At 38.0% G+C, this 20,930-nt stretch overlaps 1 protein-coding gene across 1 annotated transcript; it reads right to left on the bottom strand.

The window, feature by feature from the left end:
- Positions 1–260: 260 nt before the first annotated feature.
- Positions 261–19,152, bottom strand: pik3c3 (phosphatidylinositol 3-kinase, catalytic subunit type 3). The gene is made up of 25 exons (XM_079811164.1): positions 18,793–19,152; positions 16,949–17,137; positions 16,504–16,647; positions 10,828–10,957; positions 8,270–8,356; positions 8,039–8,134; positions 7,517–7,588; positions 7,290–7,394; positions 7,115–7,207; positions 6,571–6,756; positions 5,049–5,191; positions 4,778–4,856; positions 4,615–4,682; positions 4,380–4,485; positions 3,910–4,026; positions 3,681–3,812; positions 3,471–3,599; positions 3,186–3,255; positions 3,031–3,095; positions 2,510–2,594; positions 2,329–2,403; positions 2,073–2,241; positions 1,890–1,980; positions 1,679–1,804; positions 261–491 (listed from the first exon to the last, which is right to left on the bottom strand). The coding sequence occupies exons 1-25, from the start codon at positions 18,855–18,857 to the stop codon at positions 477–479; spliced, it is 2,637 nt and encodes an 878-aa protein (XP_079667290.1). The 5' UTR covers positions 18,858–19,152; the 3' UTR covers positions 261–476.
- Between the last annotated feature and the right edge of the window lie 1,778 nt (positions 19,153–20,930).

Below are 20,930 nucleotides of genomic sequence, written 5' to 3'. Positions count from 1 at the left end.
ATAGCCTTTGTATAGAAATTGGAAACCGCTGGAAACACTCATATATCCTCATCCAGAGAAACCTTTAAAACCACCAAATGCATCAGAACCCCTCATTATCATAGAAGGACTCCTCCAAACAGACCCTAATGAGGGGTTCATATACATATTTAACGGATGATTCTTTTATTTTTTTACCATTCTATTGTGCTACTAATGTGACAAGTGAATATACTGTAAAATGAATACTGACCAGTAAACACAAATGCTAAAGTTGGAATTTTTATTGTTTTTTTACATATACAGTTAATTTTATATTATATATATACATATATATTCAGTTGAGTCAAGAGTATGACTGGTTCACGGTGAAAACATAGTGTCACTAGTGTGGCCTTGGCACATGTCCTTTACTCTCATTGATCATTCAGTTGTTGTTGCCGTCCATCTATCTGTTGCTCACGGATTATGTGAGAACCAGGCTCCATGACATCCCCTCATCTGCGCCAATACTGTGGATTTTAAATATAAAACATTATCAAAAGACCAATATGTCAGCTATGCCAATTAAATGGGACCACTAGTTATCCATTTATCAGTATGTCAATAATCATGGCTGATTAACAGAAGTGGGAACTCCATTAAGGCTGGAATAGACAACATTAATTTTTAAATCTGCACAGATTTTTAAACACTAGTCAGTATACATTTGCTGACTGAAAATTGTTAAAAAGAGGAAAACCTGGCCATCATACACCAAATGACTGAGGATCACACACTAAGTTTCAAGTTGTTAAGTTACACTTTTGATAGTCCACTTTAGACATTCTATTAACTATAAGTAACTGTATCCCCCGGTTTCACAGACAAGGCTTAAGCCTAGTCTCAGACTAAAATGCATGTTTGAGCTGTTTTAACAAAGCAACTTGCACTGACATATTTTAAAATATGTCAGTGCCATTGTTTTGTCTCAAGATGAACACCAGTAATGTTTTTTTTTCCTAGGGCACGTTTATAAAAGCTACTTAAATGTCCTAATTGAACTAAGGTCTAATCCTGGCTTAAACTAAGACCTGTCTGTGAAACCAGGCCTTTGTCAACTAACTCTCATTCAGTTGCGACTACGCCAACTCTCAGGTTAGGTTAGGCTTAGGGTTAGTAGAATTGGTAACACTTTATTTTACAGTGTCATTGTTACATATGTTACATGTAGTTACTATAGTAACTATAAATTATGCATGCATAATACATGCATCTAGCCCCAAACCAGACCCTATTCCTAACCCAATAGTAAGTACATGTAGTTACATAATATTACTCAGTTCTTAAATGTATAATTACAGCGTAACAAAGACACCTTAAAATAAAGTGTAATCGTAGAATTAGTTGACATGTACTTTGTTAAAAGTAAAATGACTTTTCTAGTCAGTAGAATGTCTGTTGGGGGACCATCACAATAAAGTGTTAGCTGATATTAAGCAAACAGTCTAGTAATACTCTAATGACTGCTAGTTGGCATGTAGTTGCAAAGTTAAAGTAGTGTTTTCCAGCATTTAGCAGCATAGGTTAAAAAAAATTGCTACCATCCATAGAAATGAGAACAGTAACAGAACAAGCTTGTTTTGAGCAACATCATAAATAGGCCTTGTCTATAATAGTTTCCATGGTGAAATTGCACTAAAAATAAGGAAATACACACCTGTGCAAATTTGTGTATCTGTTCAACCACTGCAGCAAACAAAGCCCCCACACTCTCATCAATCAGACTCTGCATATAATGCACCGCTTCCTCATCTGAGAGATCCAGTCGAAACTTGTCCTGAACCTGAAGAATGAACAGGTTAAAATCTTATTGCTCATTTTATTCTCCCTCTGAAATTTTGGGGCCACACATTTAGGACCACACAAACCTTTTTTACAGTTTTGTCAGGCTCCAGTGCAATGTCCGGGATATTTGCATCCACCATCAGAGAGAACAAATTCAGAATGAGATTGGAGTATCTGCATATGAGAATCAAAACAACAACAACAAAAAAGGTTATGATTTCAAATTATACATACTACATATAGGAAGTAGGTCTTATTTAACTCACCTGCGTAGATGCAGGAAGGCAGTGTAGCACTGTTTCCGGAACTCCTGGTATTGTTCGCTCTGCATGCCCCCCATCCCTTCCACCATCTCCTTGCTCAGCTTCATAGGGGGTGGCAGGGGTTTAGGGTCCCGACCCAAAATGTACCCAAAATCGATATGAAACAGCTTTCCTGCAAGCCAGAGAGCCAGATCAGTTCGCGGTCTGTTTTTTCAGTGCATAAAGTCATTGAAAGCTGTGGTGTGTTTATTGAGTGTACCAGTCTTTGTGAGAAGTAAATTGTCTAGATGTCTGTCTCCAACCCCTAGGATGTAGGTGATGACACAATAGCCCGCTGAAAAGTATATCATGATTTAGTACACGTAAATAATGGTTTATAAAGAAGTAAATCATTAATAAAGCTAAATAAAGTACTACTGGAATCACAAACTGAAGCTCACCACAGCTTTTAACGTATGTGTCCATGACTTCAGAGCTGATGCCATATGGTCCCTTATCATTTGGAGCGTGCTTTCGAAAGAAACTCTGCATGGAGACATAATTAACCAAGATGTATATTCAAGTGAAACGGCTTCTGGAATATAAGAAGGTATTTGATTTCATCCTTCAGGAATTGATTGGATCATAGGAAGTTGGGCGGACAATTACGGCCTCAGATCTAAATGCCAGTTTGCAGTCAATTGTAGATAATATATAGTCCCACCCTCCGCCAAGACATACGTCATGAAGAGAACAGATGTCGTTTTGAGGGGGAGAGAAGGTTAATGTTTTTGATTAAAGAGAACCACGTTCCTGCAGGTCTTAGCTCCAAACTGCACTAATACACCTGCCTGGAAGTTTCTAGTGATCCTGAAGACCTTGATTAGCTGGTTCAGGAGTGTTTAATCCGGGTTGGTACTAAACTTTGCAGGAAGGTGACCCCCCAGAAGCAGGACTGCACAACTGTATTACATTGCATTACCTGAATGTTGCCTTCAGTCGCCAAAACCTCAGCCACAGGCACTGATTGCATAAACTGCATAAAACCTGCAGACAAATCATAAGCATCCAGTGTGAAATGAAACTCCCACATGTGCATTGATTGGCTCTGCACATAATAGGTGAAGCAGTACTGACCATGTTTGGTGCTGGTCGCCAGAACTTTGTATGGAGTCAACTTCAGGTCCAAGTTCTCTTTCCTCAGCAACTGTTGAAGATAAGAATGTTAAGAAAGCTACTTTTATTTTAGTGGTGGTGTTATATAAAACAACATAAGTCTACAAAGAAAGTGTTTTGTGTGTCTGTGTGTGTGTGTGTGTGTGTGTGTGTGTGTACAAGTATGCAATAAGAGGTTAATGAATACTGATATGAACTATGTGTCCTGTTGGTCCTGTGTGGGGAGATGTAATGAGCTCTTCGGACCTTATCCATGAGTGAAATAATCTGCAGGATGAGCTGGTCCTGTCTCAGGTCATCTCCATGTTTAAAGATGACTGGATATTGCTCCCCATCCTCTGTCTTAAAGATGAGCTTTGCTGGCATCAGAGCACTCTGAAAGAGACGAAAACTGCGGTCAGGCGTGGATGGATGCATGTGAGACTCAGTGTAATGGATATAAATGATACACAATACCTTAAAGAGCGTTGCAGTCTCAGGTATGATGCCTTTGATGCGGATTTGAGGTTCCAGAGGGAGAGGGATGGGCTCGATCTCTGACAGATTCACCTTCTCATTATCAGCCAACAGGCTCTGTAACCGCTCCGTCTGTCAGAGAAAAAAAAAAGAATGTCACAACAAACTTCATAACTTTACAAAATATTCTTCATGATCTACAGCAGTTGTTCAGTATGAAGTTCCATACCTTTTTCTTGCGGTTTCCGCTTTCTCTCTGAACAGCCTTCATGAGTTGCACTAGTCTGTCTACAAATGTCTGCTGGGAGGCCAAAAGGGAGCGCATCACTCTTACACTCTTATCACCCTGGAAACACACATAAACATCACATATTATTTTCAATATCTTCTATTTAAACGCTTCACATTCATTTACTTTTATCAACCAATCATATGTATAAGAGGCATTACTTATATAATATAATATAATATAATCAGACAAAATCACTTTTTGTATACACTTTGAAAGTAGTCTTAACTAGGCAAAATAAAAGCTATCCCAAACGGATACATTTAAATTGTAATACTATTTTACAATATTACTGAATTTTTGATCAAATAAATACAGCCATTGGTGAGCATAAGACACATCTTTCAAAAACATGAGCAGTAATGTATATCATCAAATTAGTTTGTTGTGGGTTTAGAATGTGAAGGTACCTTGAGCAGAGCCTGACTGAACCGCCTCATTACGTTGAGGTACATGTCATGGGTTTTTGGGTCTCTCTGCTGGGTGTCCTGATCCTCACACTCCACAATGACATACCTACAGTAGAAGACAATATCCAAAAACATTTTCTTTTAGTTTTAAATCTTACATATGTACTTGGTGAAACTGGCAAGTTGTTGTTGTAGTCATGCAAGAACTGCAAAACACCTTGATCAATTCACTCACCAGTATAAATAGTTTGCCAGTGTGGAGTTTTTGCAGGCACGTGATATAAGGAAAGTGCACAGATCTTGCTGTGGAACACAGGTCATACACACCGTTACATAATCTTTACATCCACTTTATCTAAATTAAACTTTTTTTACTAACTTTGTTATTTTACACTTACCTCTAGATTTTCACCATCTGTTCCCTCTTTGCCTTTCTGCCCACTGGGCGTCACAGTGATGGTTGATGCCATCTGGGAACTGAAAAATAAATCAGTGAGTGGAACCCTCATGGTTTTTGGTTTTTCAATTTTTAATTGTTTAGAATTCCAGCTGTACATATATTCTGAGCATCTCTGGAAACTGTACAAGTAAAACGTATAAATATTTTTTTTGGGGGGGGGGGGGGGGTGACAAAGGCAAAGGCAAATGTTCTGTGAGGTTGCAGCTGACCTGTCCAGATCTCCTATTGTTGAGCTCTCTGCCAAAACCCCCTGACTGTCTCTCTTACTGGCAGGCTCCAAACCACCCTGGATATCAATGAAGTTCTCATATTTCAATGCCTGTACCAGCTGGAGCAAGTACATTAGCAGATCCTACAAGGAAAGAGAGATGAGGTGTGTATGGTAAGGTTATGGTATGCATCATAATTCATTCTGTAAAGAGTCAAAATAATAAAATAATCATCCTCGAATGCATAAATCTTTAAGTTATCCCAAAAGATGTCCATTGTTATGGTGTACATAATTTAAGATAGTTAATAATGCATTAGAAAGTATAAAATCATTTGACGCACAAATATTTGTTACAAATATCTACACCATTGACAATGTGACTAACATGCACACAAACACGTATAGGGCCAGATTTACTAACAGCTTGCGCCAAAAAAAAAAACCTACTGTCAGGATTTACTAAAGACACGCAGTGAACAATTAGCAAGGCTTGGACGGGGTTATTTTTGCGGCTGATCTTAATCATATGCATTTGTAGGAGTTTCCCTTTCAGAGGCAAAATTTATGTGAGGGGAGTATTTAAATTAAACATGCAAGATGATTTACTAAGGTTTGCGCTCGTCAATTTACTGGGATTTGCACCATTAAGCCTTGTTTATACTTTCGCCTGGCTCCGCAGCGCGGGCCTCCGCTGACTGCGCATGCTCCTCCCCAAACGGACGAGGCGTTTATACTTGGCACGCTCACCGTTGTACTTTCTTTCTTTGAAACGACTCAGAGTAATTGTATTATAAACCATCAGGAAACAGCAGTGAAAAGAAGTAATGTACACAGGTGACGATATTAATTTTAGTACACTTCACCAAAAACCACACTACAAAAGAATTGTGTAAAACTTGATATTACCTTGATATTACTTGTGACATTAGAACAAAATGTATGTACACATGTATATATGTATACAACTAACTGAACGACCTAATTTCACGAAACATTTTAATTCAGTTTCGTGAACTTTTTTTTTAATCAAACATGGATCTTTATTTTCAATAAAAGGGCTTATTTCTGCTTTTGTAGGTTTGTAAATATAAGCAACTAATTTGTACGTGCAAACTGGGTGCCGGTGTGATGAGACGCCATGCTCGGCTAGATTCGCCTCGAACTCGTGCATCTTCGAATGCGGAGCCACGCGGAAAGTTACAAAAAATGCGCTGCACACCGCCACGCGAAATGGGGTCTCGCGCACTATCGTCCACTCCACGATTACGTCATTTTTGCCGCACACACCTTCGCGCTTGTGCGGACACGGCGAGTATAACCATAGCAAAAAAAGCATGTCTTAAGATGCTCATTTGCACTGCTCCTGGTAGATTGCGCTGGTCATTGTGGAAATGATCCGTCTGTGCCTGTGTTCTTTAATTTGTGCGTCATCAGTAATTTCCTCTCCCATCTGCACTTTTTTGTAATTGAGCTCTCATGCTAATTTGCCCTGTTTAGTCAATCTGGCCCATAAACTTTACCTCATCGTCAGCCTGCTGCAGCCTCGCTACAGCGTAGCGTCTGACTGTAGGGTTGGAGAACTGAGAGGACAGCAGCTCCAGGGAATCCTCCACATCCATCGGTCGCCACTTTCCCAGCAGCTCCAGGGCCTGTTTGGCCTCCTGGGGCAAATCCCAGTTCACACACTTCAGGAACTTAGTCAAAGCCTAAAAACAGACCCACAATGAGATCCTGCCTTGGACACAAAGCAAGACTAAGACACCACCCTATTACCAATGGGGCAACGCTAGTAAACATGAACAGTAATACTGTGAAACAACTGTTTTCTATTTTATATATTTTAAAATGTAATTTATTCCTGTGATGGCAAAATATATTTTTTCAGGATCTCTGATAAATAGAAAGTTCAGAAGAAAATCCTATATTTGAAATTGAAATGTAACATTATAAATGTCTTGACTGTCACTTTTGATACATTTAATGCATCTTTGCTGAATAAAAGCATTCATTTCTTTCTTACTGACCCAAAACCTTTGAATGGTTAGTGTACATGTGCTCACTCACCTTTTCTTGTGTGGTGAGGTAATATCTAAACTTCCACACTAGGTCCTGTTCCTCAGAGCTTAGCTGTTTAGTGGGAGGGTAACTCACTATGATCTATGACAGATAAATATATACACATATTAAAAACACATCTGCAGAGATTTCTTGTGGACTTCTTTTTCTCTTCATCACTAACATTGAGTTGATCACGTGTGGCTGCATTAGGTTTGAGATCGTGGTCAGATGGTCCGCTGCGCAAACTACGGGCCAGTTTATGATGCTTACTCTCCACAAGGTTCTCCTGCAACAGAACACCAGCACCATTAAGTACCAACTTTGTCATTTTACATCAAAGGTATTTTTACATTATCAAGTGCCAAAATGTTCACCCCCATTGTGTTTACTTTTTTTTCCTCCACTCACCATGCACATCTGAGGGTCGGGGACTTTTACAATATCTGAACTGGTTGGCAAAGGGGAGGAATCATCAGCATCCTGAAAAGAGAGTCACTAAAATTGAGCTGGCCTTTTAACTACACTCCTTTTCAAAATTTTGATCAATCCCTGATTTAAAGTCAAAATCAAATAACATTCACAACCCATTTTACTTCTGTAACGAAACAAGACATTTAAAAAAATGCAAGTTGGGACTTGTTTTTACCCATCTGAAAATTATAGGATCGTGTTAATTGTTAAAAGTAATTATTTCCGACTGCTAATTTCCACTTAATTGTGTGGGACAGCTTTCTAACATATCACAAATTTCTAAATAAATAATTTTACATATTACATTAAGCACATTAAATTACTCTATTCGCAATTAGCAAAAAAGTGAAGAAAGGCTGACACATTTTGTTGAATCTTGCATTAACAGGGAAAGTAAACAGGGTTATTTACATTCAATATTGACTTTGTAGCAAAAAATGTAGTAAAAAAGAAATATACCTTTTCGTAATAAACAATGCTGTATTCTCGTTCACAACTTTTGACACGGGGGAATTCCACCATTAGGTACATAAAATTAGAGCTACGTTTCTCACTCTGTAAAGAAAAAAATGTACTTTATGAATCATCTTAAATTCACATGTTTGTGGTTTTTAGTCTGGGTTCTACAAAGAGGTTACAAAAATGACAGTAATGTCGTATCGTGACACTGTTTACCCCAACCCCACTCACCTCATTGATCATCTCAATCTCTCTGAAGGTCAAGCGATCCAGCCAGTCTACTTTAACCATGTGACCCTGACGATGAGCTTTTGTTAGCTGGGAGAGATAGAGAGAAAGGCAAAGAAAGAGAGAGGAAAGCTCATGAAAAAGACATGTTTTGAAGACCAGTAACACTAAGACCTTGTGGTGCACACAGTCCTTTAGCCAATCATATGACAGCGGCATGTCAGCCAGCAAGAGCTTCACACACAAAAGCGCCCATTAGCAAAGGACATTCAGTGGATGCCAGTACAAAGTAGTAGCACACTAAGATGACTCAGCCCTTTCTAAACAAACAGTTAGTAATAGTTAGCACAATAACACATCTCATCTAAAGGCCACCAAGAGTCTAAGAGGACTTTGTTTAACCAGCCATACTTGTGTTTTAGTGGCTAAACATAACGTCCATAACATTTCAAGGAATGTTCCCAGTTCAAAACAAGTTAAGCTTTGTCAATGACACAGCAAGGTCCACAACAAATCATTCAGTTTTCCAGCACAACAATCTTTTCATTTAATCTGTAGATTTTCTAAATTGTTAGTTTGATGAAGGACTGGTTTTCTAAGTGGATGAACGTCTGGTTATACAGTACAGACACGACTGTTGTGAACAGAGGTTTTGGGAAACTTACCAACTTTAACATGGTCATATCATGAGATGGAAGATTTAGTTGAAAGTCATTTTTAAACATGTCAAGTTGTATTGTATTTATTTATTTTTTTAAATGTATCTATAGTGGAGCTGCACGATTCTGGATAAATTGAGAGTCACAATTTGTTTGTTTTAAATAGATTATCACGATTCTCCCACAATTCTGAATAGACATCTAAACAAAATAACATGCCATTTACTAACTAGAGGTTCTGATAAAATGTAAATTGCTACAGTCTATTTAAAAAATATTTAATTAATTTAAAAACTTTTTTTAAAAACTGTATTAATGAATGATTCAATGACGCACTCATAAAGACTCAGCATTTTTTAACAAATCTCTTGAATGACTCAATGGTCATTTGCGTCCGAAACCTGGAAAATGCTGCCTTCACAGGACACATTTCAAGGCAGGAAGGCACCAAGGCACGTCCGAATCTAATGTTAGCTTCACTTCCTGTCTCCTGAGATACCTGCATCTGATCGAGTTCTGAAGGCAGCATATTTGTATCCTTCGCTGCCTTCGATATCCCACAATCCTGTGCTTTCCATTCTGTGACAGATGAGCTGGAAAAAAAAGATGGCGTCCTGAAAGTTGCATTTGCTGGTCAGTTTGTGTGTAAATGTACGTTTTTTTTTACCAACATGTTCCACTTCTGATGTCATTTATAGCGAGAAAGTACTAATGTAGTTATTTTAATATTTGTTTAGTTCTCACCAAAGCTCTCTCTATTTTGCTGTAGATCATTAAACGGTTACACTGCCTAAGAAGTCTGTCCGAAATTAGTTTTGTGAGGTGCCTTCATGAACAAACGCTGCCTTACAAGCCATTGTCTGATAAGGCAGCGAGGCAATGAGTCAGCTGCCTAGGTTTTCGGACGCAGCCTACAACAAATACATTTTTTAACAGTCACTTGTCGCCACCTACTTGTGTAACAATATAATTGATGCAACCTTTATTTGAAGTATCAAGTTTCAAATGGTGATTTACTCTCATTTCGATCAATGTTCATATCGTTTGTGATACATTGAATTATTGTAACACAGGAATAATGATACTGGCTGGTTGAAAAGACTGTTTGTGAAGCGGTTTCATACCTATAGATGACAACTGCTCTCTCTGGGTCAGTGGCAGCACCAACGCAGTTTTGGGTGTTCGCTGGGATTGTACTTGTCAAAGGTTTAATAGAAATAGACGAATGCTTGTCATTTAGGAATAAAATGTCATGGGTGTTTGAATCGATATTGCAATCTTTTATCAATCATGCAGCTCTAATTTACAGTGTCATAAAAAGCGTTTCTGATACCTCAATTCCCTAAACACTTGGTGTGCTTTATAACAGCTTTATTGCAGCACATAAATTCTCAAAAACGAAAATTTACATAAAATGTTAAATAATAAAATTGGTAAGGGCAAGCAACATGTCCAAAATGTCAGTGCTTGAAAGTCCAAAACACACAGAAAATAATATAATTATCCTATTTATGAAAATGTGGGTCAAAAAGTATGGAACTCATCCTATATCTTGCCCAAAAATATAAGACAAGCACACACTCATACACACACACATACATTCAGCATTCCTGTCCCGTTTTCTCTCATACTCACGTCACTAAGTATCTCCAGGTCTGGGCCCTGGAACAGAGGGCAGTTAAAACATGTCCTTTTAGAGAACACACACACACACACACACAATCACACTTCCCAAACATTCTCATTCTTTCCACAAATTTACACAAACAGCATATCCATCTATCCCACCCTGCCACCCCCTTTTCATTTAACATATCCCTCATGTGCAGTAACTGTCCACAACGATATTTCTCGGCGTTCTGTCTCAGTTGGGCTTCTCCACTGCCCAATCCCTCAACTGACCTTGGCCAGGCGGCCCATCTGGTCCTCTGACAGAGAGCTGCTGGTCCTTCCTGGTGTACTAGTGGGCTCACTGCCATCACCCTCCACACCCGGCCACACCTTCAGATCATGCATGCCCTGCCGGAACATTCTGGTAGACAGAGGGACAGAAGGAGAGAGAAGAAGAAGAATAAGGCGGAATAATAAATGCAAAAAAGGGGTGGTGTGCAAACTTTTGGGGAAAAATGTCACAAATCATCTGATAATCTCTTCCCTAAATTATTAATAACACCTCACTATTTTAACATTCACAGATTTCTATGAATTCACAGATTCTGAATATACTAGTTATATGTAACTTAAATTCTGGAATACAATGAAATTATCATGCATGTAAAGATATGAATTATATGTATTCTGAAGAAAATTTCTTTGCATGCGAAAAGAAGTATTTGTTGTTACCATAATTGCGAGAGTACTGTTTCTTGTTAGAGTCCTGTCAAAAGTGACAGAGTCAGCTAACTAAGGAATGTAGCCAGCTCAGCATGGCATCCTAGTGCAAAAATTGGTAAATTGCCAAGAAAGCCTTCTATTCAAGAACTAGAAGCAGGATGCCTCAAATATATATTGTCCAATTGTCCTCCAAAAACTAGAGAGTATGTAGCAGAGATTGGTGGGCCAGAATTGCATGTCATATGAACAGTACCATTCAAAAGTTTTTGTACATTTTTGAAAGAAGTCTCTTATGCCCACCAAGGCTACAACTATTTGCTCAAAAATAAAGTAAAACAGTAATAGTGTGAAATTAAATTACATTTTAAAATAACTGTTTTCTATTTTTATATATTTTACAATTAAATTTTTTTCTGTGATGAGCATTTGTTCCTTTTCAGCAGCCATGTGGAAAATGTTTGTGGAAACCGTTTTTGCATTTTTTTTTTTTTTTTTTGGATTCTTTGGTGAATAGAAAGTTCAAAAGAACAGCATTTATTTGATATAGAATTATTTTGTAACATTATAATCCTCTTTACTATCCCTTTTGATAATGCAGCCTTGCTGAATAAAAAAATATATATATTTTAGTGCTGTCAGTTAAACGCGTTATTAACGACGTTAACGCAAACCTATTTTAACGGCGTCAATTTTTTTATCGCGAGATTAACGTTCTTTTTGGTCTAACAAACTTTGTAGTTTTTTCACATGCTGTTGCAGCAACTAGTAACGTTAGAAAAACTACAACACCACTCCGGATGTAGCTAGACCGGAAACAAAACATCAGGCACGCTGCGGCTGCCCACACTTGTTTGGGCCATTAAAAGAGTAGACGTGGATCATAGACATAATAAATACATAGACGCCCTATTGGCCGCTGGACCGCACGTCAACGACGCCGCCATATTGCGGAGGGCAACTTTCCAATAACTCTAATAACAGGAATTGAGAAAAATGCCTGCTTCGTGTGCTGCTCGGGGCTGTACAAATCACCGCACAATTGGAAACAGTTCTCGGGGAATTACCTTTCACAAGTAAGACTGAACATTTGTTTCTGGTTGTATTTGGTCGTTATATTATTATATAATTAGTAGTGACGTTAGTTGGTCACCAGAGTCAGACTAAAATAGCTATGTCGCTACTTAGCTGTGATAGTTGAGACATGAGTTGACATGATTTATATTATAGTTTTAGCTTATATTATATTTTATATTATAAATAAAATTTCCTGAAATCGAAATATTCATCTATATATTTTTGAAAGACTTTTATGACAGACTGACATATTGTGACTCTTAACGTTAGTTAACTTAAGTTAAGTTAGTTGGCTAGCTAACTTTTATCACAGATTGAAGGTTTCCCAGACAAAGAGGTGACAGTGGGAAGTTGATTATTCTGAACAACTACGATTTCAGAGCTCGAATTCGAGCATCAGGTACGGATTTCAGATATCAAAATATAATCTGAAAAGAGGCAATATCTGTATTAAAGGAAGAGCTGCATGATTAATTGTAAAAAGAATATTAATTCAAACACCTACATCATCTTATTCTTAAATAACAATTATTCTGCTATTTCTATTAAAACCTTTGACAAGTAGGATTACAGCAAAAAATCGTGATTCATCCAGAATTGTGCAGTTCTAGTTCACCCAAATATGAAACTCTGCTGGCCAAGATATGACATGTATATCTATGTTTATATGACATATACATATTGGATGGCCTTAGGGTGAATACATTATCAGCTCATTTTAATTTTTGTGTGAACTATTTCTTAAGTAAGTAAGTGTGTGTGTGTGTGTGTGTGTGTGTGTGTGTGTGTGTGTGTGGTTTTTAGGGGGATGGAATAAACATCCAACTGCAGGCCAGTTCCAGGGCATTTTCCGGTGTCTCATGGTCCGGTGCAGTGTCTCTCCAAGCACTTCAGGGAAAGTGGAACCACAGGATGAGACCCTGTCGCTATCAGGGGTCTGTTCTTCGTATGTGGCTAACTCAGTTAGCTGGACTTGATTGTTGCCGATTTGGCATGATCTTGGATTGTTTGGTTCTTCGAAGCTCATCCGGGGGCCAGTTGCATAAACCATTAAGACTAGTCTTACAAGTTAGACATACATTTTTTTCTTTAAGACTGTTCATAATTTTTTTTAAATCAGTTACATAAAAACATAGACTGGCTTAATTTGAAAAGAAAAGTAAGACTGAATGCCACTTGCCTAACTGCTAGTGGCTCATACTAGATCTTAAGACACTGTCTTAACATAATGGCTTAGTTTATGCAACTGGCCCATGGACTTGCTGTCATAGCAACAGGTCCGGAAACTCAAACCTGCTCTGGAGCGGTTTATTTCATGTAAACAGGATTAGGTTGCATACTTAAAATCTGTCCCAGCCACTGCTACTTTATTTCAAGAGTTCATTACTGAACCTGGGGCAATAATAATTTTAAATAATAATAATATAAAAATCATATAAAAATGAGTATTTGAAAATAATATTATAAAACTATAATGTTGTGTATAGTACTATACACACAGCCACTTGATTGAGAGATTTATTTGTGAAGGAATATATTATAATTTTAATTTTAACATTACGTTGCTGTCTTGCCCCCAGCCAATCGCTGCATTGCTGATCGTGGTTTTGAGTATCTGCCCTCTTCAGGGAACACAAGAACGTGCAGTAATCTCAGATAACTTAATCCAGATATTTTAATCCAATCCGCAAATTTGTTTGAAGAACCAAATTATCCAGAGATCAGTGATCACGATTAAAAGATCTGGGATCTGTCAAATCATCTCAGATGTATTAAGCGAGGTACGAAAAACGGACCCCAGCTGTTGAAATGTAATCTCTAGCAGTAGAAGAATCTGAGGAGCTTCCATTCCCTTTTGTAAACGTTTCTGCACTTGTGTGTGACCACAGCTTCCTGCTAACCCGCTTTGGTAGCCTTGTGGACAATGCCCTGGTGTACATTTCAGGTTTTGTGTTTTTCTGTGATGTGTGCCATGGTGACCCTACAAAGGATGACTGATTATAGATGATTGATGGTTAATATACAGCCTTTTGTTATTGTTGTTATTATTATTATACCAATACTATTATTGTACCTACCAGTCACTATTTAATTTACTATTTTTATTATTGTCTATATTATTCTGCAATTGATATTACATTGTATTTGCTATTATTATTATCGTTATTATATTATACCACTTGCAATTATCAATCTATTATAGTTATGCTGGTAAATTATTGTACTTTTCACTAGTCACTATTTAACTATGTTTTATTATTGTCTCTATTCTGTAATTGATATTTCATATTCTATTGCTATTATTATAGTATTATACAAACTATGCTATTATCATTATATTATTGCATATTATATTATTTTGATATTATATAATTATACTATTCATTATTTTATTTGCTGTATACTGTATTGTTTATTTCATTGACTATTTTTTTATTGACTATACACTATTTACTATTACATCACTTTATCATGTATTTACTATTTGCATTGCAGTGTAGTTGTACCATATCATATGTATAAAGGATCCATGAGTTATCTTTGTTATTGTATATTTAGAGTATCTATCTGTAAATATCTATCATTTTAGTGCTATAAAAAAACAGAAAGCAGCCTGCCAGTGTGATTTGTATAGTTTCATTTTCTCAATGACGGTCAATTCTAAGCACAAGAAAAGCAAAAATCGGTTAAATACAGAAATTGCCTTTTCCACTATAAGAAAAATGTATTTCATTTAATGTGAAAATTAAATTATATCTCAGTATGGGCGTCTTCATAATTCTTATTCAAGTATAAAAAGCCAAACGCATTACAAGCCTTTGACAATTCCTTATTAAAATATATATTTTATAAGTCTTACTATCAAGATTTTAAGTAACTATAGAATAGAACTTTTAGTATACCACGTACATCATAAACCACTGAAATCGGTTGATAAATGTAAACGTTGTTTTTGTTTTTATCCAGAAAAGCCGCAGCTCACCCGTTTACTTGCATTTGTTTACAGTGCAGTCTTGCCCTCAGCAATATGGCGGACGCGTTGACGTATTGCAGCAACGTTCTAAAGCGGCCAATAGGGCGTCTATGTATTTATTATGTCTATGGACGTGGATGGCAAGCGTGAGACGCCGAAATGAGAAACGTATTATGCCATGGTTTAACTCAGGGGTCTTCAACTAAAAGTGCTTGTCTTGAGCGCTGCTTTCTGCTCTGATGGTGCGTTCACACCGGACGCGAATGAAGCGTTTTGCGCGAGTGATTTAAGTCAATGCAAAGACGCAAATAGACATTCTGCGGCGCGAATTAAGCGGCGTGCATGTCGCGTCATTCGCGTCCGGTGCACCTGCATGCTTGACCGCGCGTCTGGGTCTGAACGCAACAGTGAGCATTGCAACGTTAACTGTTTCATTAGCCTACGTCAAAAGGCTTCGCGGTCCGGATTTGGACCGGAGTCCGCTAGTTGGCGACCCCTGGTTTAACTGCACTATAGGCGGAGTCCTAGTTTACCTTGCATGTGCACTTTGTAATTTTATTTTGTATCACCCTGTTTTGATCCCTTAGAAAGGGCTGTTGAAGGGGCTGTTTGTGCAACAAAGTATTTTTTTTCACCCTTTTATTGATGGACAGTGTTACATTGTGTGAGCGATTATTTGCTCCAAGTGTGAATGACTGCTTCAAGTGAGAATGTTGGTGTGAAATCGAACACTACAGTATGCCAATGTTGTTTTCAATAAAACAAACATTTGAACAAAGCAAGCCGATCCACTTTTCTATGTTGATAAGAGCATTAAAATAAGAAAAAATAATGGGACAAAAAGAAATCAAGGGACATTTAGAATAAATAAAAATGTGCAATTAATTGTGATTAATTGTGAGTTAACTATGGCATTAATGCGATTAATCGCGATTAAATATTTTAATCGTTTGACAGCACTAATATATTTCGATTAAACTTTTGAACAGTTGTGTATGTGAGAAATATTTGAAACTGATTGTGAAAGTAGACATATGTAAAGGTTTTCAAAACAATTATTCTTATATTCATCAGACTATTTAAGATTTGCAACACCTCTTTTAGCCGAAGAGCTCAATCACATGGCATTTTCCAGTTGTTTAGATGAAGGCTAATGAGGTAAAAAACACACGTAATTTCTGATGAAAACCATTTACCCATATTTCCCAAACAGGGTGACTGTAGTGCCCCCAACAGGTGTGGCACGGCCGGGTCCATACACATCCCAAACAGTTAGAGTCACCTGGGCACTCTGAGGCAGATCAGGGTACTTCACTGGCAGCCTAAGCCACTCGTTCCAGCTACGATGAAGAAAAGACAAGAATAATATTTGTGACGGAACACATGACTACAGTCAACAAACGAAATCTGAAGGTATTAATGTTTTTTTTTTCTCCAAATGAAGAAAATGAATTATACTTGTCATTGATGTAAATATGTGAGAGGATGATAGAGTAGCGAAATATAAAGGCTATATATCTCTGTGACGCATCTCTGGCATATTTTGTTTGGTTTCCTGCTTTGACTCATAAGTGGGTCACACTTGTGTAAAGTGAGCCACAGTGTGAGAAACGGAGATTAACCGTTGTTAAATGTACTCACTTCCAGCGAGTGCTGAAGGCCTTGTAAGACGTTCGTACTGGCAGAGCGAGAGGCTTTCCCTCAGCAAACACCTGACAGGTGACGTACAGGTCGGAGCAGCTCTCTTGATAGAGTCCTGAGAATCGCAGCATGGGGTCCTCGAGCAGAGTTTTGTAGCTCTTCTGCTCTCTCTTGCCCTCCAGACTGCCTCTGCAAAAACAAACACAAACGAAATTTGCTCAGTCAGAATGCAACACAATGTCAAGATATTTCGGTCTAAATGTCAGCAGGGACACAAAATTATTTGGCCAATGACTTCCATGACTTTTCCACTGCACATTATATTCACTTGCTAGTTGTTAGTACTGTCATTTGTGGATGTCTTTTTCCACAATGAAAGTGAATGGCGAGTAAGGCTAATAAAAGCAAATGATGATTTAGATATGTTTACACTACCTTTCAAAAGTGTGGGGCCGGTAAATGTTCAATGTTTTTGAAAAAAGTTTCTCTTTTTAAGAGAAATATTGTGAAATATTTTTACAATTTAAAATGAACAGTTTTCCATTTTAAATTTCATACATTTTTAAAAAATAAATTTCTATTTTAGAATGCAATTTATTCCTGTGACAGTGAAGCTGAATTTTCAGCATCATTACTCCAGTCTTCAGTGTCACATGATCCTTCAGAAATAATTCTAATATGCTGATTTAATGTTCAAAACAAATTTCGATCACAGTTGAAAAAGATTGTGCTGCTTGATATTTTTTGTGGAAGAAACCATGATTATTTTTTCAGTATTCTGCACGCACTTTTAAAAACTTTTTTGGTTACTTTGACGTTGTTTATACAACCGTCAGCTTTCTTTTTTTATTTTCTTACTTCCTGTTTAAGACACCTCCTCACCTCACACTTAAATGAAAGGGATAGTTCACCGGAAAATTCAAACTGTGTCATCATTTACTCAAGTTGTTCCAAACCTGTATGAGTTTTTCTTCTGTTGAACACAAAAGAAGATATTTTGAAGATTATGGACCCCATTGACTTCCATAGTAGGAGGAACAAATACTAGGAGAATGTGTATTCTTCAAAATATCTTTTTTTGTGTTCAGAAGAAGAAAGAAACTCATACAGGTTTGGAACAACATGAGAGTGAGTAAATTATGGCAGAACTTATTATTGGTGAACTATCCCTTTAACAAGGTCAGCCTTGTCAAATTATCCCGTTATTTCAAGTTCTTCACACGGTGACAGCTCTTCTTCATGCAGTTTGGTTTCAATGTCTTGTGATGAGGACACGAGGTCTTATGCAAGTTTGCTTACTGGAACCCTGGGATTGTTCCGTCCTTCTAACGTAATGCAACGCCTAATGAAATTAAACTGATTCCATTGAGCGTGTGTGCAGCGGACAAAAAAACTAGCGGTCAGAATAACCATTTATGATCTTTATTTATGATCCACACGCGAACAGAGACTCGTTAAGATCGAGGGCAAAAGGAGAATGATGTCAATAGACAGATGACAGCCCTAAAACACAGAAGCTCTCGCTGGACTCGTGTTAACACTTTATTCTTCTGACTCATAGTGTTGCCATGCTAGCTTTGGTAAACATCACAAAAACAACGATTTGATATAAGGGAAGGAAGATTCTTCCTTTGTACATTTAAAATAAAAATGCACTACATTTTTAGATTTTATCTTTGTCGAAGTAGACATTTAAATCCATTTTAACATATTATATCGAGTAGACAGATGCATATGGCGCATAACACATCTTCCAATAATACGAGCGACGATCTCTGTTGGCATGCTGCTGGTTTGACAGTTCTGCAATCAAGACAATGACTAAGGTCCAGAAACATACTCACATTTTCAGTTGAACGTTTATGTCCAAATCGCAACTATACACATAGTTAAACTTGTCTGTGTCCATCTTCAGTAATCGACGAAGTGTTATGCAAAACCGTAGTGAATAAAACGAAACGCATATAAAAGAAAACTGCAGATTTGTCAGGCGGTGGGAGATCAACTGCAAGGCCTATAGCAAAGACCCTGCACTGGATCTGCTGGAGTTTTTGCTTTTCGCAGCAGTTTATACTCTTGATATAACTTCGCCTGAATAATGACAACCAATATGGCCCGTCAAAAAATACTATCAGTCTTAATTTAAGACAATGATAAAGTTATTAAAGCACTTCTGACAGGGCTTCATCGCGTCCGCTTTTAGAAAGGAAAACATTAAAATCAGGCATAAATAATCGATGTCAAGTTATTCGATCGCCGCAGCGTCTTGTTTGGACTGAGCGGATCAGAAATTGATTATTTGGTCTGGTGAATCTTTGCGGCTTCCTGTTTGGTTTAAGAACGGATAGTAAAAGAGGACAAATTTTGTAAGGCGTTTAAAAGTCCTCTGGAATTGCATATTAGTTGCACAATGATAATAGTTATTTGCATTGATAATTCTGAGTTAAAGTGAATTAAGGCAAGTCACTGAAGATCGTAAAAATCCCCTATTTTTTGTTGATAAAAATCATGTGATTTAGTTTCATTTGTTTAAATAGGATGTTTAGTCTAATTCATTGAATTATGTACTGCATTTCCTAAATCCCATTAAAGAGGATGTGATAACTAGTGAATAGTTCTTCTTTCTGCAGTCAAGGTCAGTAGGCCTTGGGGGAGAGTCAAATAAAATTTTTCCAATTAAAAATTATTTACATGCATAATCATATTTTGGGATACTTATGAACATCAAGGTAGATGAAGATGAACCAGAGGTTCACATTTATGGTAAAAGGAAGTAGGAGGCCTTATGGTAATCTGTTTGTTTATCCAATCAATTCTGAAAGTCTTTGTTCTACAATAATTAATATGCATGACACAAATTATATAAACTGTGTATCTGATCAATAAACTTTCAAGGAGATGAGAAGCAAACTATTTTGTTGTGTATCTCATTCTTCCCACGTGAGACCACATGAAAATGATCTGAAGCAGCAGATTGAACAACAGAGCAAAATTTGTGGAAAGAAGATATTAAATAATGAATACATTTTTCTTACAGTAGGCTATCAGGCATAGCATTATGACGACCTTCCTAATATTGTGTTGGTCCCCCTTTTGATGCCAAAACAGGCCTGACCCATCGGGGCATGGATTCCACAAGAACCCTGAAGGTGTGCTGTGGTATCTGACACCAAGATGTTAGCAGCAGATCCTTTAAGTCATGTAAGTTTCGAGGTGGGGCCTCCATGGATCGGACTTGTTTGTTCAGCACATCCCACAGATGCTCAATTGGATTGAGATCTGGGAAATTTGGAGGCCAAGTCAACACCTCAAACTCATTGTTGTGCTCCTCAAACCATTCCTGAACCATTTTTGCTTTGTGGCAGGGCACATTATCCTGCTGAAAGAGGCCACAGCCACCAGGAAATACCGTTTCCATGAAAGGGTGCACATGGTCTGCAACAATGCGTAGGTAGGTGGTAGGTGTCAAAGTAATATCCACATGGATGGCAGGACCCAAGGTTCCCCAGCAGAACATTGCCCAAAGCATCACGCTGCCTCTGCCGGCTTGCCTTCTTCCCATAGTGCATCCTGGTGCCATGTGTTCCCCAGGTAAGCAACGAATACGCACCCGGCCATCCATGTAATGTAAACGAAAACGTGATGCATCAGGCCACCTTCTTCCATTGCTCTGTGGCCCAGTTCTGATGCTCACATGCCCACTGTTGCCACTTTCGGCGGTGGACGGGGGTCAGCATGGGCACCCTGACTGGTCTGCGGCTATGCAGCCCCATACACAACAAGCTGCGATGCACTGTGTATTCTGACACTTTTCTATCAGAACCAGCATTAACTTCTTGAGCAATTTGAGCTACAGTAGCTTGTCTGTTTGATTGAACCACACGGGCCAGACTTCACTCCCCACGTGCATCAATGAGCCTTGGCTGCCCATGACCCTGTCGCCGGTTCACCACTGTTCCTTCCTTGGACCACTTTTGATAGA

The sequence above is a fragment of the Gobio gobio genome (genome assembly GCF_949357685.1).
Source record: "Gobio gobio genome assembly, chromosome: 2".
In the NCBI taxonomy this organism is placed as follows: domain Eukaryota; kingdom Metazoa; phylum Chordata; class Actinopteri; order Cypriniformes; family Gobionidae; genus Gobio; species Gobio gobio.
The sequence above is the reverse complement of the archived record's forward strand: the minus strand, read 5'-3'. Positions and strand labels throughout refer to the sequence as shown.

Excerpts from the sequence above, each read along its gene's own strand:
- pik3c3 (XM_079811164.1), bottom strand. The coding sequence starts at position 18,857 with ATGGACACAGACAAGTTTAACTATGTGTATAGTTGCGATTTGGACATA. Across the intron at positions 7,589-8,038 it reads GCATTGTTTATTACGAAAAG|GATGCTGATGATTCCTCCCC; the intron begins GTATATTTCTTT and ends CTCTCTTTTCAG. Across the intron at positions 2,595-3,030 it reads CGACTGAAGGCAACATTCAG|AGTTTCTTTCGAAAGCACGC; the intron begins GTAATGCAATGT and ends GTCTCCATGCAG.